The sequence below is a fragment of the Pogona vitticeps genome, chromosome 2, assembly GCF_051106095.1.
Source record: "Pogona vitticeps strain Pit_001003342236 chromosome 2, PviZW2.1, whole genome shotgun sequence".
Classification (NCBI taxonomy): Eukaryota; Metazoa; Chordata; class Lepidosauria; order Squamata; family Agamidae; genus Pogona; species Pogona vitticeps.
Genome location: NC_135784.1, coordinates 195,701,467 through 195,728,786, shown reverse-complemented (window position 1 = coordinate 195,728,786; position 27,320 = coordinate 195,701,467). Strand labels below are relative to the sequence as shown.

At 41.2% G+C, this 27,320-nt stretch overlaps 1 protein-coding gene across 1 annotated transcript; it reads right to left on the bottom strand.

Annotated features, from left to right (window-relative positions):
* Positions 1–363: 363 nt before the first annotated feature.
* SRP72 (signal recognition particle 72) lies at positions 364–27,287 on the bottom strand. Its single transcript, XM_020814917.3, has 19 exons — positions 27,122–27,287; positions 21,346–21,466; positions 20,222–20,345; positions 18,097–18,240; positions 16,943–17,054; positions 15,935–15,966; positions 15,048–15,172; positions 14,900–14,957; positions 14,582–14,713; positions 12,967–13,095; positions 12,722–12,794; positions 12,133–12,197; positions 10,541–10,636; positions 9,463–9,566; positions 6,682–6,759; positions 5,273–5,410; positions 5,037–5,074; positions 3,241–3,400; positions 364–633 (listed from the first exon to the last, which is right to left on the bottom strand). Exons 1-19 carry the CDS (start codon positions 27,252–27,254, stop codon positions 453–455), a joined length of 2,043 nt encoding a protein of 680 aa, XP_020670576.1. The 5' UTR covers positions 27,255–27,287; the 3' UTR covers positions 364–452.
* Positions 27,288–27,320: the final 33 nt, after the last annotated feature.

The window sequence follows — 27,320 nt, the reverse complement described above, 5'->3', positions numbered from 1 at the left end:
AGTACTGAAATACTGACATCCTTAGATTGAGATTTCTGGACTCTCCACATAGCAACATTGCTGATGTTTTAACTCTAAGCCCGCACATTTCAAGTATGTCAAAAAGCAGCTGTAATTTAGACTTCAGTAAAATGTACAACTGTAGGTGTGATTTTGGTACCAAACAAAACAAGACATTCATTGATCAGTAGATAGTAAGTGCCAGAGCTACCACTACATTATTAAGTAACATTTCTTCAAAGGCTGGAACTGGTAGGTAATAATATCACAACCCACAGTGGGGACTATAAAGAAAAAAGGAACTCCTCTCTTTTCCCTAAAGAAGAACCAACAATCTTTGACAAACTCCCATCCATCTTGCTCTTTGTTTGATCTTTTTATTAAGCTCTTTGCACTTGAAATTGGATGAAAAGGGGCAGACAATCTCATTAGTAACAGGCTGCTTGTCCAGATCACCAGCCTCCTTTCCCGCCTTTCTTCTTCTTCTGTTGCTGTTTCTTCTTGGTTGCTGCTGCGCCAACGGGCTTTTGATGCCTTGGTGGTACCATGTTGCTGGTTGATGCAGATGGGACAGTTGTGACGTTGCCAGGCCTCGGGGAAGTAGGAGGGCTGCTGGCAGTCTTGCTAGCATCTCTGCAGACAGGATGGGAGAAGTAGAACTACTGTCACAAAAATTTCAGAGGGATAGTGCATTTTCTGTACTCCAGACCACAGCAAAAAATTGAACAAAACTTAAAACCTGCTTCCACAGACATCATTACATGTTGTATGCTATTGCCTACACCGAAGAACCTATTCTTCTCTAAAAAACATACCACGTGCACTAGATTTTATGAGGAAAATATAAACAGTAGCCTGAGTAAGGACTGACTACTGCTTATAGTATTTTGACAGTGTAATATACCATTCATTTCTGTACTATACATAAATTAAACTGTCTGGTTGTTGTTTTCCCCTTGATAATTTCTACCTGAATTCAAGATTTATTAAGCAACTCCACAATAAATGTGGCTTTAGTAGTACAGAATATATGCACCTGCCTGTGAGACAGGAGGCGAGAGGGATATCCCACTCACCAGAGAGACGTCCCTCCTCCATACTGAAGAGAAGGAAATACAGACACAACCTACTCTATTGTCCCCAAGGACAGAGCAGCAAGGGACAGAAACAGGCGGACAAGGAAAAGAGATACAAAGAATGACATTAGGAGGGGGTCAGGGAGAATTGGCGGGAAAAGAGAGGAAGAAGAGGGTGGAGTTTGAGGCGTGGACAGCAGAGATAAAAAGGAAGGAAAAGCAGTTACCGCCAGGCTTGGAATGGGTATGAATGGAGGACCCCTGGACTGGGGTGTGGGAGAGGTTAAGAGTGCCGAAGGAGGAGGCAGATTATAGAAGCGAGATGAGGAGGAAGGGTTACAGGGGGGACCCTGGAAGGATTCAGCACCAGACAGACAACCCTTGTGGCATGACAACCGGGACGACGACCCTGCCCTTGTTGGAAGGTGAGATGGGACAGACCACAGCAGACGACATATTTACATATTGGCTGGGTCTATGGAACGCCAGCGGCAGAAACCCGTTCTTATTTAAAGATGGGAAGCCCTTTCAAGACCCATTGTCAGAAAGAGAGAAGCAATCGGGTCATGTTATGGACACTTTTTATTTGTTGAATACCCTAATAAAAATTATACCTAGTTCAAAACAACAAAAGTCTGCTGGGTTCATTGTAGCAAAGTATGTGCTACAGTTGTGACAGTTCATTGCTCACTCCTCTATATCGTATTGATTTGCCCAGCCTTCACCCCATTTCCCATATGGGTATGCTATCAGAGCAGAGAATAGTTCAATGTATGCTGCTGTCACTAAAGATATTAATAACTCCCCAATGTAGGAAAAAGTGATACTTTCCTATATAGTTCACCTGGAGGGTCTCTCCAAGTGAAAAACTGCATGGCCTCCCTAAATATAGGCTGTTAACTCCCTGCTACCTCCATCTCTAGCAAAACAGTTCAGGAGAAAAAGGCATAGAGAACACTGGAGACCCCAGGAACTTAGAAGATTCAGAAAAGCAATTCCATTCGTTAAGTTAAAAATGTTCCCAGGGTCTGCATTTTCGTATCTTTTCCTTTCTCCTGATTTTCTGAGCTGGTGGTTGTGGTGGTCTACAAAAATATCCCTTCCTGATAATTATGCTCTGCCAGCTTCTGATGTTGCAAAGAAGACATGCAAACCCACTGCCCCACCTCCCAGCTCACGTTCTGAGGACAAGTCACACTGATGCATTGTCTAATGATCACAGTTCCCTCCCTGCAGGTGTCATAGGCATTTGAGCTTGATAAAGAACTTTTGTGTCACTTTTACCACCCCTCTCATATTTAAAACCCCCAGTGTGTACAGCAAACTGCATGACAGAATCCTCTTCAACTTCTGCACATATGCAGGTGGGACATGTGGTGGGACACACCATTGGGAAGGCCAGGTATGTTTTTTTTTTTAGGGGGGGGAGTACAACTATCAAGAGTTCAGTAGAAATTTTCCCAGTAAAATTCTGGTAGTTTTAGTCAAAAAATCCAAGTTCTCGGAAGAGTTTCAGGATTCTCACCTATTCCTTGCCAAGGCTCTCTCTGCAGATAGCAATTAAAGGGTGGGCATGAGTGCAGTTTTCCCATGGGACATCAAAGCTTTTTGAGGAGCACCCTCTACAGGGCTTAAAAAATAGAGAGACTAAAAGGATGGTAGTCTGTGGTGCCAATGGCGCTCAGAAAGCTCCACCCATGTCCTTCTTCACAGTTAATGGTCATCAGTGTAGAGAGAACCTTGGCAAGGAACATGTGAGGACCCTGAAACTCTTTTGACAACTTGGAACCACCAGAATTCTAGCTAGGGGAATTTCTCATTAATTCGTAAAGGCTATGGAGACAGCGCTCAGCCACTGCTGCAAGCATAAGCCGCAGTTGACAATTAGTAGTTACTGGAAGAGAGCTTCACTCCATGCTCATATAGAATGAACCCTGCTGCTAAGTACTGGTGGCAGCTCCAGCCAGTTTTGCTCCTTCCCTCCGAGCCAACTGCACAGGAGTAGCTGCCTCCCCCTGGCCTCCATCCATCTTATCCTGATTCAATCTGGCAATTTCTTTTCCCCAGAAATTGTGCATGACCATCAACTATCTCTTATACTGAAGCAGGTACTCTGTGATTCATCATTATTTAAGACATTATAAGGTTGGATCCAGTCACTCACAATTCCGAGGATGCACCTGTCATTGCTCCCTGTGTTCCTTTCCCAATCTGGTCCTTCTTCTTGCCCTTCTTCCTCCCGCGATAGTAGGACCGTTCCCGCATTGGAAGCCATCGCTCAGGGTCAGGGGTCATTTTGGGGTCATAGTTCTTTGGCAGTTTTCCTAGGGAGCATTTGGAATGGGAAGACTCAGTTACACATTCTAGTTTAAGAACAGCTGCATTAGAAGTATGACTAGTCCAAAGGTGCATACAATTCCCTTAGTCAGAAAGCAAGTGCTGGGTGCAAGGGAAGAAATACTATGTATGCATATAGGTTCTTACATTTTCCTTTAAGCAATATTTTGTTGTCCTAACTAACATGCCGTACTAACACACCATCCCAAGGCTGAAATACTGGCTTATGGAGAACCGGCTTTCTATAAGAGAACTGGTCAAGATATAGTGTTGCATTTCATTATATAACACTAGCGGTTTAGCAACAACATTTCAGCTTCTATTCCCCCCTTGTAGCTCTCCATGGCACCAGACTACCTGGCACAGAGGGTTTCCAAGTTCTCTGGAACATTTCTATAAGACGCATAAAGGACTGCAGAAATATGATACAGGCAATGGAATCTTATTGTCGTTAGGTGCTGTTAACTCACTTCTGACGTCTGTCAACCCTATGAATTAGTGACCTCCCAAAAGTTCTATCATCAATAACTCTGCTAACTCTTGCATACTCGAGTGTATGAATCAACCCATACAGTGGTGCCCCGCTTGACGAAGATAATTTGTTCCGTTGAAATCGCTGTTAAGTGAAATACTCGTCAAGCGAAACGAAAAAGCCCAGTGAAATGCATTGAAAACCGGTTGAATGCGTTCCAATGGGCTAAATACCTCAGCGTCCAGCAAAGATCCTTCATAGGGGTGGCCATTTTCGGTGCCTGTAAAGCGAGGAATCCGTCCTAAAGCACAGCAGGGAGCCATTTTGCACAGCGGGTGGCCATTTTAGAGCTGCCAATCAGCAAAAAATCGGTTCCCGAAGCAGGGAACCGATAATCGTCAAGCGAAATTTCCCTATCTAAACACTGTTTTGCGATCTGTATTTTATTTGTCATTCCTTTTTTCTTGTAGCCTTCAACCTTTCCCAGCATTATTGTCTTTTCCAGTGAGTCCTGTGTTCTGTGATGTGCCCAAAGAATAATAGCCCCAGATCAGCCAATTTTGCTTCCAGGGAGAATTCAGATTTGATTCGATTTTGAATCCACTTACTGAAGTTCTATTAGAATTCAGAATAGACATAAGGAAAGACCTTCTATATATTGTTGTTAACATGTGTGTTGTTGTTTAGTCATTAAGTTGTGTCCGACTTTTTGTGACCCCATGGACCAGAGCACGCCAGGCCCTCTTGTCTTCCACTGCCTCCCGGAGTTGGGTCAAATTCATGTTGGTAGCTTTGATCACACTGTCCATCCATCTTGTCCTCTGTCGTCCCCTTCTCCTCTTGCCTTCATGCTTTCCCAACATCAGGATCTTTTCCAGGGAGTCTTCTCTTCTCATGAGATGGCCAAAGTATTGGAGCCTCATCTTCAGGATCTGTCCTTCCAGTGTCCTTCCAGTTAACATGTGTACTGTTAGTTATACTATTTCTGGGAGTTTCTAAAATCTGTTAAAGCTCCACTTAATTTAAACACCTTCAGCGAACTTTTGAAATTCTGCCCCTAGGCTGACGATATTTGTATCCTCCTCACCAATATTGGCAAGAGCATCTTTTGCTTCTGGACCAGGAGTAGCCAAAGGCAACATAACACTCACCTTTCTTTTTTTTCTTCTTCTTCTTGACATCCCCTTGGCTAAAAAGGAAGCAAAATGAACACACATAAGCTTTCTTCAAATAGGATGCAACATAAGGAACAAAGTTAATGAAACAAAGAGTTTTTATGGCTTTGTTTTTAAACTTTTTATTTATCTGTTTGTTCACTGCTGCTGAGCTAGACTTCTAAAAATAATCATTGTTCACAATAATATAGCATTATGAGAAACTCATTTACCCTTGTTCTTTTTGCGGGTTCTCAGGTGTGGGTTTCCCTCCTTTCTTTCGAACATATGTAGCCCCATGTGAATTTTCAAGTGCATCCACATCTACTTTCAAAGACATTGTGTCCGAGGAGGGCAAGTGTTTGCTGAGACTATTGGAAGAGAGGAGCTTAGGAAGAACAAGGAGTGAACATCTGGTAAACAAGAACAACAAAGTAAAATTCTTCTCAAGAATTCAGTATTGATAGACAGAACCAAGTAATCTGATGGCATGATCAGTGTATAGGACTTGATAACAGGTTTCCAGCTGTCTTCTTAGGTAGAAGAAGAAGAACGCCAAGGAAACCTTGGGGTTCTCCATGGAAGGAAAGGGGTTGGTGAAAATATCTGTGTTCAGTAGACCCACAGTGGATACACAGTTATAGGGAATGTACCGTGTTTCCCTGAAAATAAGACAGGGTCTTACATTAATTTTTGCTCCAAAAAATCATTAGGGCTTATTTTCAAGGGATGTTTTATTTTTTTCATGTGCCACAATCTACATTTATTCAAATACAGCCATGTCATTTTCTAGTCGCTGCACAATGGTGGAAGGCAGGGTTTCACTTAACTTGGGCTTAGAGATAGGATTATATTACGAGCATCCTGAAAAATCATACTAGGGCTTATTTTCAGGTTAGGTCTTGTTTTCGGGGAAACAGGGTATTGTGGGCAATGTTCCCTCTAAGGCATGCAGGTGTGCAGTGCTGTGTTAGCACAGCCAGTGTTTTCATCCATTTGCTTCCGGTTGCAGCTGGAATCCAGCATGCAGGAGGCAGAGGCTCTGCACAGTACTCCAGAAAATTAGAGGGAATATTAGTTATAATTTATAATTATAAGTGAAAATACCTAATTTATAATTTATGATTAAAACTCTGCTATAGAAACAAACATACATTGACTAAAATGTAAAAACTTAAAATACCTTGGAAACAGTACCCAATCAGTTGTTTTAATCATCATATTTGAATCCAGGACATCAAAATACAGAATAAATAGTGTATTTTATCTCTGAAGCAGATGACATCTAAAAAACTGTAGACCCATATTATAGGTGTATATTATAGGGAATTCAGTATGCACTGAATGTGTCTCCCAAGAGACAATGGTGAGGTTCAAAAGGCACGGCATATGCCTCTAGGAAAGGGAGAGTCCCAGAACATGTTCCACAATCCCATGCTATGAAGAAGGGTGCTTGACAGATACTTAATGGTTCTTCTTCTTAGTAGTATACTCCCTTTTTGGATTACCGTGTTAACAAAAAGGAAGAAACTCGTACAAAGCATCACTACAACAAATATCCCTATTTTAGGAAGTTAAGGAACTACTCCTCCATCCCTCAGCCTCCTAGTCTCCCCTACCTCAGCCACACCATGAAGGATACATTTTAGCTTTCTCAGCATCAACCAGAGAGTAAGCAGAGATGAGCTGGGCCAAGGTGTGTACATCATCTGGATTCTGCCTGCAAAAGTAAAGAGGTCTAGCAGTCATATACTTGCTTCCAGAAAGAGCAGCCAGTTGAAGGAAAAACTTGCACATGTTAGCCAGGCATCCTGCCTGCATCTCCCACAGCATTCACAAAAACAACACAGTATTTCAAGAAGCACGTTGTCTCTGTACTTCCCATTTGAATTACATCCACAGGCCAGAGCTGGTCCAGCCAGTTATCTTCACTTAGGGGTAAGAGGCAGAAAATGAAAGTATGAAGACTGCTCACTCTGTGGACATGCTGCTCCCTCCTGCTCTTAGTGATGCAACAATCATTCAGTTTAATTGCTTGCTCAAGACCTAAGATATTCATTCATTCATTCATTCATTCATTCATTCATTCATTCATTCATTCATTCTATTCTATTCTATTCTATTCTATTCTATTCTATTCTATTCTATTCTATTTCTATCCTGCCTATCTGGTTGTTATGACCACTCCAGTATTTGTGTGCTTGCTGGTAGAAAGAGTTTTCCCAATACATACAGGAAGGCACCATCGCAGACAGCCTGAAGGCAATGTGTTCTTATTCACTGACTACTGCAGGCTGACCAGGGTTTAAGCCCTGTGTTAGCTAGAAGCTCACTGTGTGGTTTTAGAAATCTACCTCTGCCTCAGTTCCCAATCCACAAAAAATGGATAATCAGAGACTTACTTCACAGAGATGTTCTGAAAGCCAGGGAAACAACAGAGTGTGATAAACAACAGATCCAACAAGAAAATGACACTCTCTGGATAAGCAACATAAGACAAACCTGACCCCAAATACAGCATCTGGCCTTCCAAGGGTCACAGGGCAATGAGTAACCTTCAAAGGGAAGTTAAACCTTTGGCCATTCTCACAAGTTTGACCGACTATTATTATCATTAAGCATTTCACTCAATATAGTGGTGCCTCGACTTACGAACGTCCCGACACGTGACCATTCTGAGTTAGGACAAGCTCAAGCCACAAAATTTTGCTTCGATCTGTGGCCGGAGCTTCAAGTTACAATAAAAAAAGCAGGGGAAAAGGCGGGGAATTCAAATTACTAACCATTGGCAGGCAAAAGGCTGTTTTTTTGTAGCTCTTTTGCCCCAACGGCCAGAGTGAGTGTGATGGGAGGAGGCTTCGGACTGCCTGGTAAGGTAAGGTGCTGCTTTCTGCTTTTTAAAAATTATTCTGGGTGGGTTTTGCAGCATGGTTTTCGGCTGGGGGGGTTATGTTTCTGTGCTGTGACGGGTCTTGGGGGGGTTGTTTGTTTTTTGGTTGTTGTTTCTTCCCATTTCCGATGGGTCTTGGGGTGTTTGTTTGCTTTTTGGGTTTCCCCCCATTTCTGATTAGTCTTACAGGGTTTGCTTGCTTTCTGCTTTGCTTTTTTTTCATTTCCGATGGGTCTTGCGGGGTTTGCTTGCTTTCTGCTTTGCTTTTTTTGCATTTCCGATGGGTCTTGCACAGTTTGTTTGCTTTTTGTCCCCCCCCTTCAGCCAGAATGGATTAATCACGTTTCTGATGGGTCTTGCAGTATTCTGGGGTGGGGGGTTTCTTCAGCTGGAATGGATTAATTGCATTTCAATGCATTCCTATGGGAAATTATGCTTCGACTTACGACCATTTCAAGTTACGACCATCTTCCGGAACGGATTAAGTCCGCAAGTCAAGGTACCACTTTATCTCTGAAGTGCACTTGTTCATAAAAGCTCACATTAAAATATAGCAGTCTTTACGGTGTTGCAGATGATGGTCTTACATATCCACCAACTCAGCCATTGCTCTGATAGGACATGCAACAGTTTCTGATGAAGATATCACATTATGGACAAGCTTATTTGGGACAAAGCAATCTTTCATATAGTCTGTCATCAAGACAAAATAACTGCAAAGTTTCCTCCAGCTATCAGTAATTACTTGTTATAAAACCACATATCTTAAGAGATTTTACGCTGTTGACCTGCATTTCACTCTTGACTTAAACTTTACAAAAAGCTGAAGTGGTCCACCTGCCTCAGCATTTACACCAGGGGTGTCCAACCTTTCACCTTCCCTGGGACACATTAGAAGATGAAAATTTGGTTTGGGCCGCACATACATTTGGTTTGAGCCACATGGGAGGGCAGCCCTAGCCATCCTCCGCAGCCCTGCTCCAAGCGCGTTTACCGGCAACTGCCATCTCAGACAGCAGAGGCTGCTAGCTTCCACTCTGGCGGCTTTATGGGGCCGGGAGGGGGTCCACCTATTGACGGGGATGGCGCAATGCAGTCGCGCAGCCCCCCTCCCCTCCCCTCCCCCTTCTTCCTTCCTTCCCTCTCTCTCCCTCTACTGTTGTGACATGTCCTGGCCACATTCCGGCTGCAAGCGCCGGCAGTGTAACTTGAAACTTTGGAATTTCTTTAAAAATAAAAAAAATGCACTGGGCTGCATTACGAGCTGACCTGGGCCGCATGCGGCCCTCGGGCCCTGAGTTGGACAAGCCTGATTTACACAGTAAGACTAGAGCTTGTCTCTAACTTTGTCCATTGTTCCACCCATCAGTCCACCTGGGTTTAATATCCTTTGCCTTATTTTCAGTGTTTGCTCCATGAAGATACTTCAGACTGCTACTGAAATAATGTTCAACAAACTATTTAAGAAATCAGTGAACGCACTCCAGGTACTTCTCATAAGACATACTTTTTTTCTGTTAGGAAAAGACTTACTTCCACAGTTCCTCCAGGTCACTGATGGCTTCCTTCTTCCGGCCATGTTTTAGCTTGTAGTTGGCAGCTTCCCTTATGAGTGACAAATGAACTGGAGACTTTGGCTGGAAATAAAAGAAGGTGTATTCTGTAAACACCGCACAGATGTCAGAAAATCAGGTATTCATAGGCAATTTCTACACATCAGAGGATCTCTCCCCTTCCATTTCTCTGTGCCTCTCTCTCCCCACTGGGAGAACCAAATTATCCAGATCACATCCACAGCAAAGTATGGAATTATCCAACCCCATTGAAGTGAATTCAAGGATATAAGTTCTGAACAGTAAATCATGCAGAGATACAACTGCCAGCCTCTGTAGACATTTCAGGCGCAAATGGGAAACTTCACTAAGCAGTGCTCCCAGGGGTCACAACTTGAAAACAACTATTCCTAAATCTGTGAAGATTCTCAGCCGTCTAGGTGAGGTTATCTGGAAGTTGAGTCATGACAACTGGATTTCTTATTAAGTTGAAATGTTTCACTACTCATCCGAGAAGATAGATTTATCTCATATTTATCATGCTGCCCTTTCATCCGTCTCCAGAAAGACTGGACCACACACAGCAGAAAGATCTCTGTTAATGACCCATGACAATGGGTGGAGAAGGACTGCAGAAGTGGGATTATCTCTCACTCCCCACCCATCCTTTATCCTTCTAACGAGCCTATTCAGACCAGAGGGAAGTGAAACCAACATGGAGGATATATCAGGAGTCCCCTACCAACTCCCCTCAGACTGAAGAAGCTGCTTGGATGAGTAGTGAAACGTTTCAACCTCAGGAGAAAGAAATCCAACTTCCAGAAAATTATTACTAAACCACTTAAGAAAAAATTGATAAAAAGATTCAGAAGATTGTAAATGTTTTAACAAGTAAAAAACATAGAATGATGTACTGAACATATGACAGTTTTTCTTCTCCCACTTATTACCATTATTCTTTTGCCGGGAGAAATGTGACTTAAAAACAAACCCTTCCTCTATCCCCACACAAACTGGACACGTTGTGCACTTGAATCACATCACACTCTAATACTTGCCTGGTATTCCTGATACCATTCAATAGCCTGTTGCAAAACTTCTATAGCACTATCAATATCTTCTTCATGGCTATACATAGTTACTAATGCCGATACCTGTAACCGTTAAGAAGACGACATTCCAATCAGAAATAGATGACAGCAGAAAGATGTGTTAAATAGATAGTGGTCAGTATCCTGTTCCATACACTCCCCAAATTCCAAAAGCAGAAGGTATAGAAATCTGATGAGATGCTGTCATATATGCCTTCTACTTTTCAAATGTAACACCAAATGTACTGCTCCCAGTTCTAATGGGCATAATTTTTACTCTTTTTTCTGGCTTGTTTTTGTTTTCCTCATAAGTACTTGTTCTCTCAAATGTTGTTTGTGCAAAAGAATAAAGACTTTCAGATACCAAGTACTATTTGTAATTGCATTTTAAGATATTGTATTATTCATTATACGGAGAAGGAACATAATGGAAATTATTCTATATACTACAGTGTATTAATTAAACTGCTTCGGCTCCTGCCTTCTTTTTACCCATTCTTCTAAGTACAGTATATACTTTTAGTCATTAACTGAATCCTTCAAATGGATAGAAACCTTGACTGAGGTGCTGCTTAGTTCTTCTTAACAGTGTATTTATCATGCATACAAAAAACTTTGCTTTGACAGGAATTTGGACTAGATGACTTGTGGTTCGCTACTAACTCTACAAATCTTTCAGTTTATGAAGTCTTGGTGTTTTTCATCTTTAATAAGAGAGCCAATGTGGTATAACGGCTATAGTGTTGAACAAGAACTCAGGAGGCAGAATCTGGAGTCATTTATACACTCCAGAGAAATAAAGCAACACATTCAAACTATGCTAAACATTTTTACTTTTCCATATCCTTACATCAGACCAGACTCACATTAACAGCTAGTTTCCCATCCAGATATTTTTCTTGTTCTCAGTTTATGTCCCTAGCAAATACAGAATCCAGAAGATCTGTTACTGTTCCAAGTTCTGATTCAGCCTGACTCCTAAAATCCTATTAAATCTATGTACAGGACACCTAAACACCAACCTACAGTGGTGCCTCGCTTAACGATTACCTCGTTAAACGACGAATCCGCTTTACAATGAAGTTTTGTGATCACTATTGCAACCGCAAAACGATGTTCCTATGGGGGAAATTCACTTAACGATGATCGGTTCCCTGCTTCGCTAGATGACGATTTTAAAACAGCTGATCGGTGGCTCTAAAATGGCTGTGCAAAATGGCTCCCTGCTGTGCTTTAGGTCAGATTCCTCGCTTTACAGGCACCGGAAAATGGCTACCCTATGGAGGATCTTCGCAAAACGAGCAGGTATTTCGCCCACTGGAACGCACTGAACCGGTTTTCAATACATTTCAATGGATTTTTTAATTTCGCTTGACGAGGATTTCACTTAACAGCAATTTGAACAGAACGAATTATCCTCGTCAAGTGAGGCACCACTGTATTTATAATGGAGCCTTAAGGTCAGAATGGCATAAACAAGGCAGGAGGCACTGGGAAGGATGGGAGTAACAGGAGGACTCAGAAAGCACTACATTTGTCAAGATTTAGCTACAACTTACCATGCCTGGTTTGTGCCTTAACTCTTCTATAGACCTCAGGATGATGCATGCTTTGGTGACACTACCTTTGAGAGAGAATAAAAAGTGAAATTATTCATTTTTGCCTCCAGCCTTTTACTGGGCATCAGTTCTCTCATTCAGGAATCCTTCTTTTCTTTTAGACAGGGAGGAATGAGCAGAAATCCCAGACAGTTTCAGTGAGGACTCAATTTATGCCATGATTTCATAGAAGTCAATTCCTTGCAGAAGCCAATGATTAGAAAAATATGCTTGGCCGCATCTGGTCAAGGACCACTGAAATCTCTGATAACCAAACAAGAAATGTTCCATACCGGCTGCTAGCCTTTCACGTGAGAAGCAAAACCAGAATTAGGCAATATGTAAAGAATTGCAGAATGATAAGTATCAATAAATTATACAAGCAAGTGAATAAAAAAAGTATTTCCCTCCTATATTCTGTCTCTCTCTCCCTCAAAAAAAAAATGGGCTAAGTTCATGGTAGAAGCAAGAATTATGTGGATTCACCATATCAATACGATCAAACACCCATGAAATTCTTTTCAAAGGCAACAACACTACATTACTGTACCTTGAGCAATTTTCAGCTGTGCCATGGTCAGCTTTATTTCTGCTGCTTTCTCAGGATGTTGATCAGCAAACTCCTGCACATCCGAAACAAGAACAATAGGAGGCTTTCAGACAGATCTTCATAATTTGTAAAACAGAAACCATGCAATGAACAGATATGACATTTCACAAGAATGGTTGAGTACAGAGCTGTATCCTTCGGAGAAATCTGCTGTGCATCTCCTTCAGCAGCCGACGATAGCCTACCTGCAGAAGCTCTATTGCTTTGGTATGTTGTTTCTCTCGACACAGCTGAGCTGCCTGAATTAACACAGGGAGGAGGTGTTCAGGGTCCTGTGCCTGTAAAGTTGATGACAGTTTGCGGCATTGATCTGCCTAAGGAACAAGACAGAGTTTTTAAGAAACCAATCAGAAATTCAGCTTCTGCAGAAAGAAAGAAGGCAGGATGCAAAAATATGTCAGGCAAAAACAACTTTCTTGAACACTGGAGAAATAGCAGGTCCAGCATGCTGGACATGTTCCCTGCATTGCTCAAGGATGAATTATAAACAAAGTGTTAGCACAGTTAGATTCCACCAGGGACTTCTAATTATAACTTTCAAAACTAAGAAATTCGAAATCAGTCCTCGGGTGGCTTGGGCTGTAATAATATTTCACACCCTGCAATGACAACAGTGACTTTAACCCGTGATCCAGGGAATCCTGGAGTTTCTCAGTATGAAAATGCCAGAGAATAACTTGAAAAAGATCCCTCTCATCTTTACTGATATTCCCCTACAACATAGAGTTGAAAGGGAATTAGTGTCTTATAGAGCAGCAGTTCTCAATCTTTTGTTCTTGAGATGTTTTGGACTTTAAATTGAAGTATTAAAATAATATCTTCTAGAAGTCCCACCAGCAGGCTTAGTACTCAGGGATTCTGGATACTAAAGGTTGAAACATACGGATGGCCAAAGGTTGAGAATCAATGGTTTAGGATATGCAGTAAATGTAGACAATGATAGAAGCTAGTATGTTGAACTAAATGTGTGCTTTACAACATGTCCTGCAATATTCTGCATTGTGCATAATCTCCCATGACAGACACTCAGAGGTTATATGGAACTCAAGTAGGTAAAAGGTGCAGGTTAGAAGAATGGGAGCATGTAATTCCCTGAAAAATATATCTTAGAATAACAGATGTTAAGGGAAGCACATATTTAGGAAAGGACACATGCAGTTTCCTAAGATGATAAAGATGTACCTACAGAAAACATAAAAATTCTTCAGGAACAGCCACATACACATCTCAGAAATGGATTTTAAAAATGACTGTAATGTCCATGAATACCTTATTATTTCTGTTTCAAATTCCTGGAACAGATTTTAAAATAGACCTAACACTTACTTAAAGGGAAAAACAAACTCTTCTATAAAAGTTCACTCTTCCTAAGTATCAACTGAAATGGGAATACATTGAACTGTTTGCAAAACTAAGGGCCTGCATATTTGCAACAATCTGAATGTACTGTCTTCTCCATAAAGGATGCCAATATTAAGGAAAAACAAGGCATGCCCACTGCTCATTTATTTGATTCTCCAATGCTCCATGCAGCAGGAAACATGAATGTTTGCTCTTTCATGGAAACAAGATGCTCAGGATGCTCTCTGAAGTACTGTTATTCTTGGAAACAGGCTGGTCAGCCATGCACAATTTGCTCATAACAAAATAATATTTTAAGAAAGTTTGTGTTTTTTTAGTTAGGGAATGGCTTCTTTACTTTAAAGCGGCATATCCTTAGGAGGACTGTATGTTGTGAAATGAGTGCTTTGGTTCTAGGTTAGGCAGATTGTGCATAATGTCAAACAAGCATAACCCTACCTGACTCGTATACATGGCCAGCAAAGCTTTATTAAATTCTATTGCTTGGAGTTGTTTCTTGGAGAGTTTATGTTCAACCCCTTCTGCATTGGTCAGCTTCACCTTTTTCTTTGAATCAAAGACATTTTGGTCCTGTGAAATACAACACAAGAGATATAGCCATTGACAGAAATATAAGATTTCTCACAATCCTCGATGCAATCTTTACACTATACCAATTTTACAATTGCAAGGTAAAGGTTTAGAAGATACAGCAAGAGGTGGACATTTAAGGCAGTATCGAATTGCACTTGAGAAATGACTGGGATAATTCTATACCTTATTGATAGTAATGATGTTATTGGCAATGACAGCTAGCAATCCCACATCTGTTGGCCTGTGAATAATATGACACATTTATTATTCTCAATTTATGTAATTTTTTTAAAGACACTTATAACCACCACCAGCACAAGGAACAACTTACTTCAGTTTGATTATCTGATTATAAAGTTGCAGAGCTTCCTCTGTATGACCCTGAAGCTGTAAAATATAAGCCATCTGACCATGAATAATGGCCAGTTCAGCCTCAATGTCTTCTTCGGTGACATCCTAAAAGAAAACATTTTAAAAAGTTCTTAACATTGTACATTTACACAGTGCCATTTGTGATATCTGAACTCATCAGCTGAGATCCTGTTCAAACTGGTGTAAAGTTATGTTTGCAGAAGATGTTGGGCCTAATGGCTAGGCAGCTAGCATTGTGTAATTGATTGCACATCTCATGCCAGAGTTGTGTATTGTAACTGCACAACCAATCACACAATTCACACTGGACTGTTGCACAACATGCTTGCTGAAATGCTTCATGGATACCACTCCTGCCCTACTGCATTTTTCCCTGCCACTTCACATTAAGTACATGTAGTTGTGCAACAAGATTTCAGTCCCTGACTTGTAATTAAAATCCAAGAGTTTTTAGCTGCATATGAATATTTTACTTCCACTGATATACAGTATGTATTGCAATAACAGCAAGAATACTGGTTCCTAACTATTAATAAACACAAATATTTTAATGATGCTTAGGGTTTTATTTGTTTGTTTGTTTTCTTTTTTGGATTGGTAGTGTTATAAAGGTCTCTTGCTAGGATGTCTATTTAACTTGATCTTCCACTGTCACATTTTGGGTGGCAGTACTCATGAAGGAAAAAGTTGCTGATTCATACAGTGCCTGAATTTCAGTATGATGAAGAAAAAGCACTAAGTTATTGTATAATCCAAGTGGGTTTATACAACTGACATACCAACTACAAATATACAGATTTATTTAGTACAGGAAGTATACATCTCGGGGGAACAAAAGTAACTTACTGAGTCTTCCGAAAGCGACTGACGACACAAATCTGCAGGGAAAGTGTGAAGAATTAATGCTGGCATGCAAAGGAGCCATCAATTGTGAGGATTCACAGTAACTTAATATAAAGAATTTGCACTTGCATCAAGAAATATAAAAATGCTGGCAATTTCAAGAACTATAAAATGTGTCGCAAAGAAAATAAAGTTGTCCTACAACTTTATGAAGCAACACACAAAGCTAAACTCAAAGCTCTCTATAAGACTCGCATAAATAACTTTTAGGCAATGACTTATTACTGTATGTGAAGCTAGCCAGCACATCCATATATTATGTATCTCTGTTGTATTCATTACTAGTATAATCCATAAAGACCATAAAAGACACTGGCTAGAATCCTATTATTGTTCTCCTAAAGTCTGCATAATTTGCTGTGGCTAATTGTAACTAACTGCAAAGTGCTGAGGTGTGCCTCAGTCATGTATCTGCACTGCACAACTTGGATGTCCCCTGGCACCTCATCAGTTAGGTGCAGTAGATTTATGAAGACCTTATACAAATACCAGTAGGATTCCACTGAATAAATATAACTTTTATATAACAATGCACATAACAGATTATATCATTACTTGTGGCTTGCATGTTTGTTCATAAGATGCACTGCCACTGAACAACACATTTATTTTAACTAAATTGGCAATGTGTATAACATTTTCACATATTAGATAAATCTTGGACAATGGGAAGAAACCAAATGCATTAGCATGTCTAGTCAGGGGCTTCTAAATTAACACAGTCACATATTTTTACAATTTCCACAGCATATCTGTGTAATCTTACATAATTTTACAGTAACTTGTCATTCTTGTCCTTATCTAATTCATGATTTATCTTTAGTAATTTTCCAGTAATTCTCTCTGTTTTCTATATTGTTTTCAATTTTTATAGAGAATGCAGGTAACAATGATTCTTTCCACGAAGCAAAGGAAAAAGTTATAGGGAAAGTCCAATGTATCAGCAATTACCTTCTGCTTTCTGTAGGCTTTTCATGGCCTCATTCAGCTTGCCTTGCCCAATCAAAGCACAAGCAGCATTATAACACAACTCATATGTGGCTTCTTGAAGGCCCAAATCCTCCTAGGAACAGCAAAAGTAACTATGTCAAAAATATGAGAAACCCAGTGTGACACCATAAACTAAATATAAACACCTTTGATGACTAAAAGCACATCAACCATTTTTTTTCCAAATCATTAGGTCTTAAATGAATATCCAGTAAACTCTTATAATTCAGAAGTGGGGAGACGGGCTAAATGAACAGTCCTCTTTCTGCTTGTATACTAGCAAAAAAAATGAGAACAATATGCAATCACATCTAATTATTCTAGAAAACCAAAATACTTATCTTGATATTAGCAGTGAAAGCACATTAAGCCTTCATCAGCAATAAAAAAATCAACAAAATCATCATCATCATCATCTTAGAGCTGCAGAGCTGGAAGGGACTCTATGGATCATCAAATCCAACCTCTGACAGAATCAAACTGCCAACCAATGGCTCTACAGCCAGATACCTTAATCAGTGAGCTATCCAGCACATATTCTGATACTCAATTTTTCAGAATTTTAAAACTACTATTCTAATAAACTTCAGGCAGTAAACAATTAACCACAACATTAAACCCAAAATGTAAAATCAAATTAAAAATATAACAAGATGCATGATCAACGTAGCACAGCCATTATAAAAAACAGTTTATTAGATCTGCAGAATTATTTGACTGCATAGCTACAGACTATGCCATGTGATGAAGAACAGTAACAGATGCATATTAGTGCTTTCAATTCTGGTCAACACCTCGAGACACAATGAAGATTAGTTAATGTAAAGAAAAAAATGATTAATATAAAGTTTTCATACTTAACAAAATGACTAAATTTCTAATAACTATACAAGATCGAAAACCCTTACTAACAACAGACACTACCACATGGCCTCAATGGTCTCTCCAAAGTAAAAAAGGGCAAATGTGCTGAAGTTTCCTCCCCAAACAACATCCAACAACCTAGAAAGACATACTGCTGCATTTTGATTACATATATGCAATTTATTTGCTGCAGAGATACCAAGGAGAGAAGATACATGTATGGAATAACATTGTAACACAAAGTGACTTACCGGCACCACTTTCTCCCACGTGCTCTGAGCAGCAGTAACTGCAGAAAGGTTTGTTTTTCGTTCTTCTTCATAGTCATCCTGAGAGTTACGAATAAGATCCCGGTACACAGCTAAGCAGTCATCATAACGCTCTAATCTGTACAGCTAAAAGAAAACCGTCACATAGCAACACACCTGGCCAGATACTAATGAAAACTAGCACTGCAAAATGCACTACTACTCATGCCATGGCCTATAAAGTAGGCAGGCATTGGCTGAAATCCTGTTGAAGTAACTTTATGCCAGGCAACCAGAATGTGATTGTGACAATGGCCCCACGTCACTCATGCCATTCATAGTCATGAGCTAATTTGCATGAGCCTATGAGAGAACTGGGGAGGCAGAGTCAGACACTACATAAGGTTTGGCAGGAGGAGTCGGAATCAGAGATTGGGATGAGATCAAGATAGAGATAAGGACTGGTTAGTCAGAGAGAGAGGGAACAGATACAGAGTGATTAAGACTGGTTAAGAAAACAGATAGAAAAGTTGGAAATGATATTGAAAGAGAGAAGTACGTACTTGGAGAACTGTTAATGATTTGCTTGTGTACAATGTTTATCTGAAGAACTTCTGTGATTATTAAAACTGCTTCACTTCAATAAATAAATTCTGTTTATATTCACAAGACAAGTGTTTTGACAAACGTCATTTAAATTGTGGATTGAGGTAATCCACTGGTGGCAGTGGGAGGAAAACGCGACGTGAGCCTTTGTGAGGTCAAAACACGCAGGTGCCACAAGGGTGAACGCCACAGCGATCAGCCTACAATGGCTTTTAATTTAATTTAAAGCTTCCTATCCCTGCCCTTCAGGTTCCGAGGCTCCCTATGCTTATCTTTTGATCCGGGGAAGTCTTTAGGAGCCTCAAGTTGACGATGGGGACTTTAATAGCCAAACATCACAGCCACTGGTGCTACTGTCAATCTAGTGGCAATGTCTGGCCATTAAAGGCTCCTTCTCACCATCCCAGGGATCTGAACGGCATCCTCAGGTTGAAAGGGAGTCCTAGTGAACCTTTCCTTGTGGTAGAGGACAGGAAGCTTTCAATGCAATTAAATATTACTGTGAAGGGCTGATTATGTCATCCTAGCTGCACAGCAAAGGATCTATGAAATCTAGAGGACTTCAGCCATTCTCTCAGAACTGGATGATTAAAAATGAATACCCTTGGCTTGCATTAGGCTGCCTGAGGACCTCACACCTGAAATATTTAAAATGAGAGACTTTCCAGGTTAGCTATGATGCTATGTTAACTTTCTAAACATTGTTCGTAAAAAATAAAGTTCATGTTATGCTTTGTTTCTTAAAATAATAATACATTTTAAAACGTCACCAAGCAGAGAATTACCTCTGAAGGCCTATTGTTTTCTCCAGAGATAAATGTTCACATAACTAACTGCAACAGTTTATTTCATTCTATGTCAGACAAAGAAGTTAGTATCTGAACAGACTCAAATTTAACATCAGAAATGGCAATATGAATGAACTATTATGAACATATTTCAACTTCTCAGGACACTGTCTATGACCTCAAGGGTAACGACGTTTGAAAAAACAAATTTCAAAGATAGGAAAATGGAGAAATAAATTGCATGTTGTATTTTAAAATATTTTCTATTCCACAGGATTGGTTAAGAACAGGAAGCTACCCAGAATAATAGCACAGTCCTTAAAAATGAGGCTCATTACTTCAAATGTACTGCTGCAGAATAATATTCTGACTGAACCATTTACTGTACCATTTATTGCCCTGCCCTTAGGGAGTACACATTTTGCCTTGGAGAACTACTGTTAACAAAGCCACATTTAGCCTAGCTGTGGATTTATATTGCAATATTGGTCTGCTGACTATCAGTGGCTCTTCAAGACTCAGAAATGGAGTCTTTCAGCCTTGTTACATACTATCCTTTAGCAGGATACTGATGCCCAAATCTTAGATCTCTTGCATGCAACACATATGCTTCACAAGTGAGTGACATTCCCTCTTCTCCTGCAATAGCTGGAAGAATCTGAAGCTATGCATCTTGTTTTAAAAAACGTGATGAATTTATACACAGAAGAGCGTTCAAAGCAACAAGTACCTACCACTTGTCCATAGAGCTCCTTTAGTTTGTCTGTCTGCTGGCTGGCTCCCTGAATGGTCTTCAGAGCATTTTCAATCCTGTTCAGCCTATATTCACAGTACGCCTTCTCAAAGGCTATCAAATCACTGCAACATATATGTCAGAGGCAGAGTGTCATTTTGCAGTATCTATGACCCATACAGTATTTGTACTTGCATTACTTCTTGTTAATAAACAGCTTGCCTTGTTGAAGTACAACATTGTACTGAACAGACCATGTCAAAAGGAATACAGATGGAAGAAGCAAATTACTGAACCTGTGGAGTTGCTCAGTAAACTTATTGGGCTTACAGATATACAGCGCTTATTGGGTTGATATTCTTATTGCTTGTTATTATGTACTCTCAAGTCGCTTCCTACTTGTGGTGACCCTAACATGGATGTTCTCCACTGCGTCCTTTCAAAGAGGTCCCACATCCAAGGAACAATTTGAATGCAATATCCTGATTCCTAGTCTGACACTCTATCCACTACACTGCTATTCTTATTAGTATTACATTAACAACAACACGTTTTTACAGCACGTTACTTTCAGTACAACTGGAGAGTCACTCTGATAAATACACAAGCTCTGTATCAATGTATCTGCACCTACTTGCTCGGGTACCCTAGGTGCTGTAAAAAAAACATTCTTGTACTGTACTTCAAGAACTCCATTAGATACATACACCCTCAGAATAATTATGGTACATGAGAAAATCATCCAAGAGCCAGAGTTCTTTAACCAGATTGCTAGCTGAAGCACTGGAGGGAGTTTTCTTTGCAATGATTCAGCCAGTGAATTGGTTTCACTCTCCTCTTCCTTTCATGTATAGGTGAAAAAATGGAGGAATGGAAGCAGGAAAAATCCCTATTACCTGCTCTGGAAATAAACAATGGGGATTCCTGGTCCCTGACCCCACCACCCTCAAGGAGACCGGGCTTGTAAGAAGGGAGATGGGAAGTCCCCATGGGCCACAGTTGTTGCCCCCTCCCTGGTGTAGAGTGCATTTTAAAACCCTCTGTTCAAGTTTGCATATTTTGAAAAAACAAAGGATTACAAAAACAGTGCATTTTCTGATTGGCACTCAACAGTAAAACACTCACCTGGTCAGTACTTTGGTGTGGGTGTGAATCACACTGAGAGCTTCCTTAAAATTTCCATTTTGGATAAGACAAACCACTTTGCAATGCAGAGCAGTCACGTCATCTTTGTTGACCTGCAATACTGCAAAAAGCAAATGCAATTCATTACACTACTATAGGAACCTAGTAACCGCTATTCAACACTTGCAGACGTACAATACAGTACAGGCTTCTGCAACCAGATACTATCTAGATATTCTAGACTACAACTTTCCCCAGTCATGACCTTTGCCATTGTGGGTGGTGCTGGTGCAGTTAAAAAATAAAAAAGCTGAAGGCATCAGATAGTGAAGGCCGAACAACACCACTGCTTTTCAAGCTATTACACAGAGATTCCAGGAGTTCTTTTAGTGAGAAGATTAGGCATTCCTTTGCAAAATAAAACAATCAGCAATGGTGGGCAAACGTTGAAAAGAGCTGAAGGCAAAAGTTGACTGTATTTTGTGAGGACAGGACCAGGACTGAGCCGTCCGCTCACAAATATAGCCTAGAGCAGACGAGTAAAACCGCGGAGAAAGGAGAGGAAGGAGTAATAAAAGGAACAAAGGAGCAAACTACTGAATTCAAACTACTTGAATGGACCGAGGAGAAAGTGGAGAAGGACAGTGAAAGGACTAGGGTGGCCTGTAGGGGAGGAGAGACATGAGGTGAGTGTCAGGCACTTTCTAGTCCGTTGGACCTCAGGAGGGAGAACCGTTAGGACAGTTGAAGGGAGAGAAGGAAGGAAGGAGGAGAGTCAGAACAGGAGAGGGAAAAAGATGTGTTTCTGACAATGGAGGTAGGAGAGTTGTCACAAGAAACCGAGACAGTGATTGTGTACAAAGAGAAAAGTGATGAGAAAGCAGAAGGAAAGGTGCATGCCTTCTCAGTTCCGCATAAGAGAATAGCAGAGAGTTTAGAAGACGCTGGTGAAGGGACATCTACTAGAGATAAATTCCGACCTATAATCCCTGGGTTGAGCCCGCTCGAATGGACCGTCCTGGTCTATCCAAAGAATCTAGGTCCGGGACGGCCAGTCTACACAGTGGACCCGAAGATGGTGACAGAGGAGCCATTAGAAGGCGAGTGGGCTGATCACCCATGTTGCGGGACACTGTGTACAGTGCGCAATCAATGTTTGAGAGAACCAACGAAACAGGAGAGAGAGGCAAAAATTTGTTATTAAAGGATGTTAATGGTGAAAGTTCTTTGTTATGGTTATGGGAGGAATCCTCTCCCCAGTTATCTATATGTTGCCCAAGTGAAATAAGTAAAAGAGACACAGTTGGTTTTGACAATAAAAATTTGTTTATTCAGAACTCGGACTCGTCTTTTGTGGTGCGAGAAGAGGAACAGCCAGTAGTGAACCCGGGACCTACTCACATATTTCAGGACACATGAGATCTGTTGAGGTCCAACGGACCAATAAGTGCCTGACACTCACCATGCAGGTCACAACTATCAGTCATACCAGTACTTCATATAAATGTTCTGATGAATTAAACTTGAGTCTGTTTTGACCAATACCAGTTAAACCAGGCAACAAAGTCTTGATCTTGGGCCTGTGATTTTCACAGCAGATTACACCAGCGCCAGGCTAATTTTTCTCTAAAAATGTGACAGCTAAAACGGCTCTTTCCAGTACCCTGAGCTCATGATTTTCATAACATAGTGGTGAATTTGACAACGATGCTGGCATTGGATATTTATTGTTTAATTAACATTTGATGTATGTGATATGACTGATAAATCAAAGAAATGTATATTGTTCCCTAAGACTTTCTGCAATTTTCAAATACTCTTTAAACAAAATATTTCAGAACTGCTCAAATCCTCTGCAGTCTTCTAGTACTACGGCAGATAAGTTGATCTGGTAGGAATTCTTGAAGGCAAAGTCTTGCACATGGAATTACTAGCACAACTCTGCACTTGAAAAAAGTCTGGAAAAAACATATGTCTCAAAAGCAACATTAGCAGGAGGGTGCATTAAATCCTTAGCAGCTTAGCTGGTAACGAGAAGAAATAGCTAGAAACATATTATCCAAGCATTAAAACTGCAACCTTAAATATACCTGCATAGCAGTCAAACTTATTAAACAGTAGGATTTACTTCCAAATAACAGATGTAGAATTATATGGGTCTCAGGAAATCCAGGATCAAGTCCTTAACCAGCCATGAAACTCACTATATAACCTTGAACCAATCACTTTTTCTCACACACACATACTGGTCTATCTCACTGGGTTGTTGTGAAGGAAAAGAAAAAAGAATGACAACCATGTCCACCACCTTAAACTCATTGGGCAAAGGACGGGACACACATGTAAAAAAATTATAAATAACTGGCTAGTGTCTGACTCTAAGGTTAAATTCAAGATGAAGTGGTAGTTCTAATCTTCAAAGCCTATTTCTGAAAACTTATGAAATCATACTGGATAAAAACTTACATCTGAGGATTAGGCTGCTGTATGGTCAGTTTCAAACCACACAGAGAATGCCATCTACCACATGAAGGATGTTGCCACCAGCTCACTGAACATAACCTTATTCCAAGTTCCTATACTTTTGAAGTCAGGTCAATTGTTACAAAGAGTATGGCCTTTTGTAGTGTGCCATCTGTTCTCTGAACCCTAAAAAGAAACCCAGCACGATAGCTTCCTTCAGATTTTCAAATAAAGTCTTCTCTATTCTGTATCACATTTGGAAAGAGGTAAATGGTATTGGAGGGATTTATCTAACAGCTTCTGATGTTCCAATTTTGATCTTGCCAGCTACAACACTGCTTTTATTGTATGGAGTTCTCTTTTATTCTAAGCCATTTTTACAGGCTAAACAAGATGGAAAAACAATATATTGTATTTTGTGGTTGTTGTGGGTTTTTCAGGCTCTTTGGCCAAGTTCTGAAGGTTGTTCTTCCTAATGTTTCGCCAGTCTCTATGGCCGGCATCTTCAGAGGACAGCACGGCCAAAGAGCCCGAAAAACCCACAACAACCATTAGATCCTGGCCGTGAAAGCCTTCGCGAATACAATATATTTTGTCTTAAGTAAATGCATCTGACAGGGAGGTACTTCATGATACATGAAAGAGCCTCGTGGTGCAGTGGTTAAAGCGCTGTACTGCAGCTAAAACTGTGCTCACGACCTGGGGTTCAAATCCCAGGTAGCCGGCTCAAGGTTGACTCAGCCTTCCATCCTTCCAAGGTCGGTAAAATGAGTACCCAGCTCGCTGGGGGGGCAATGTGTAGCCTGTATAATTAAACTGTAAACTGCCCGGAGAGTGCTTGTAGCGCTATGGGGCGGTATATAAGTCCAAAAAAAATAAAAAAAATAAAAACAAAAGACTTTACATAAACACATACAGTACTTTTAAAATATGAACAGTATCACACAAATGGAAAATTAGCAATTTTTGAACATATTTGGTAATTCATTTTTAAATTTGCACCCATGGGATTACTCTAATGCAATTTACTAAGCTAAGGAACCATATTTTGACTATTGTGTCATGTGGCAGGTATATATATATTATTTTATATCCCGCCTATCTAGCATTGTGACAAGTGGGTACGGCAGCTGGGGGGGGATGGGTGGTGAAGGCGGGAAAGAGACGAGGAGGTGACTCTTCTTCAAAATCAACAAGTTTATTTGAATGAGAACTCAATTCAACTGGCTCAAACGGATCCCTTAGAACATTGTCTGACAACAAGTGATATCTTTTGGGGCGCCGCATATCCACATTCCCTTCAATATCTACAAGGGGGCCGGGCCAAAGCGCTCCCGATCCGTCATCGGCCGTAGGGGGGTGCTCCTTACCGCGCACACAGTCCCGCAATAGGGATGGCGGGCCCAGTCTCCCTCCGGAGGCTTCTGTTGGAATTCGGGGCCCGGTCTGATCACTTTCCGGCCACCAAGGAAATTCCGGGGGTACACCGAAACGATCCATTCCAATGGATCGTACGCGTGGCCGCGATTGCCTGGGGGTAGGGGTTCTGGCAGTAATCCCCTTCCTTGTCGTAAGTTGGGGAATTCCCGCACAAGGCCTGGTGTGACTTCACTCTCGAGCATGGGTTCGGTTTGAACCCCTCGGTTCACATATCCTCCTAGTGCTCCTTCCCCCAGCCAACTGAAACCCCCCGCGCTTCCCTCCTCCTTTTCATCTTCCCACATGATCAAATCCAACTCCACCCCCTCCTCATCAGCCAAACACACTTCAGTAGGCTTCCTCTTCATTCCCTCATCCTGATCTATTTCAATCAAGACGCCCTCCATGTAGCCACTCTCCTCTGTCTGTGCTTTTTCTTCGGAGGACGGCACACTCAGACTCACTCCTTCACAAGCATCAATACCATCCCAATACACCTGATCTGTTCTGGGCATAGTTTGGTTGTTATACTCCAATGAGGAACAGCCACATAGTATCTAGGATCTACAGGTAGAAATAGCAAATAATAATACCCTGCGCCCTGGATCTGAATTTCCCATGACAACTGAAAATACCAGACTACTTGACTGATGGTCAAATTTACAAGGTACCTCTTCTCTAGCTTGCTCCCTCCCATCAACTAGAAAATGAATCCAGCATTTCCCTGTCTTGTTTAGAGGGAACAAGCCCAAACTTGAGAAACTCCTTGTTTAGAAACAACACAATAATTACCTGTATAATTAAGATTCTTGGTTTAACTACTGCCATTGCAAGCAGAAACAATTGAAAGACATGTAATCTGTTATAAAAATTAATGGTTTCCAAAGATTCCTAGCTTGTCCTGTTACCTACTACCTCCTAAACTACTCTCTCGTCCTATTCCTCTCTTATTTGGATATCATACCTGAAGCATTACACAAATGCAAAATGTATAAACAGGGTAAATATGCTTAATGGCAAATACAGTAGTTCCTGTGCCTTTTAAAACTGTACAACAAATACCAATGCATCTAACATAGTTTTTCTTAGCATACAGATGCAGGTCACCATGAAGCTTGCCTGTCACACAGCTGTCCAAGTCACCTAACCTCTGCCAAGAAAATCCTAATGAATAATAATAATTCCAAAATGCATAGAAACATTTAGATGGCTTAATAATCTCATGTGTGTGGCAACAACTCTATAAGGGAGCCGCTAAACTGAAGGAACTGGAATTAGAGCCACCCAAGAGAAACTAACTATGCTTGTCATCCCCAAAAACTTATTAAACCACACATCAGCATGAAAAGCCCCATACTTGCTGGCAAGCCATCCATGGGAAGTGACAGCGTGGCCAATAGCAACAGTCCTAATCATCCCATCCCACCTCAGTCACAAAGGGGGCCTTAAGCAAGCCATTATATTACCTCATGTGCGGCATGGGGATATTACACCCCAGGATTTGGGAGCCTTTAGCTCTCCCCGTTGTTGATGAACTACTGTACCCACTTCCATCCTCTCTCACCAGTACCTGGGCGAGGTGGGACTGACAGGAAAACTGGAACCCAACGGTGTTCAAAGGGCCACAGGTTACCCCAGCCCTGGTTCCGGCACTGGCCTACCCTACAGGCTTGTGGTGCTGGTTGGGAAATAAAAACACGAAAAAGAAAAAAGAGAGAGAGCAGGAAGCCCTGTGGAACGACGCAGTGGGCGGCACTGCAAGGGCTACCTCCCGCGTCGAAAGAAACAAAGGAAGGCTCGGGGTCCCGGTCTCCCCTGCCCAGGAAAGGAAAGCCGAGGATGACTATAAAAAGGGGGAGAAAGGCTCTCCCTCTCTCTCGCTCCCTCCACTCACTTTTATTGACCGACTTCAGCGCTCGCCCGAAGTCTCCATTCTGGCCGCAGCGATTCACTTCGCTCCACAAAGACGCCACGGAAGCAGCCCCGGCCGCCCCAGCCCCGCTTCCGCTGCCTGTGCCGGCCGCCATCTTGGCCGAGGTAGAGAAGTTGAGAGGGAAGACGTGAGACGCCGAGAGACCTTTCCACCCGGAAGT

Bases quoted from the DNA above. Each gene is read 5' to 3' on its own strand.
- SRP72 (XM_020814917.3), bottom strand. From the start codon at position 27,254: ATGGCGGCCGGCACAGGCAGCGGAAGCGGGGCTGGGGCGGCCGGGGCT. The intron at 20,346-21,345 runs GTGAGTGTTTTA...TATATGTTGCAG, and splicing joins CACACCAAAGTACTGACCAG to TGATTTGATAGCCTTTGAGA. The intron at 9,567-10,540 runs GCAAGTATTAGA...TTTTATTTCCAG, and splicing joins AATGGTATCAGGAATACCAG to CCAAAGTCTCCAGTTCATTT.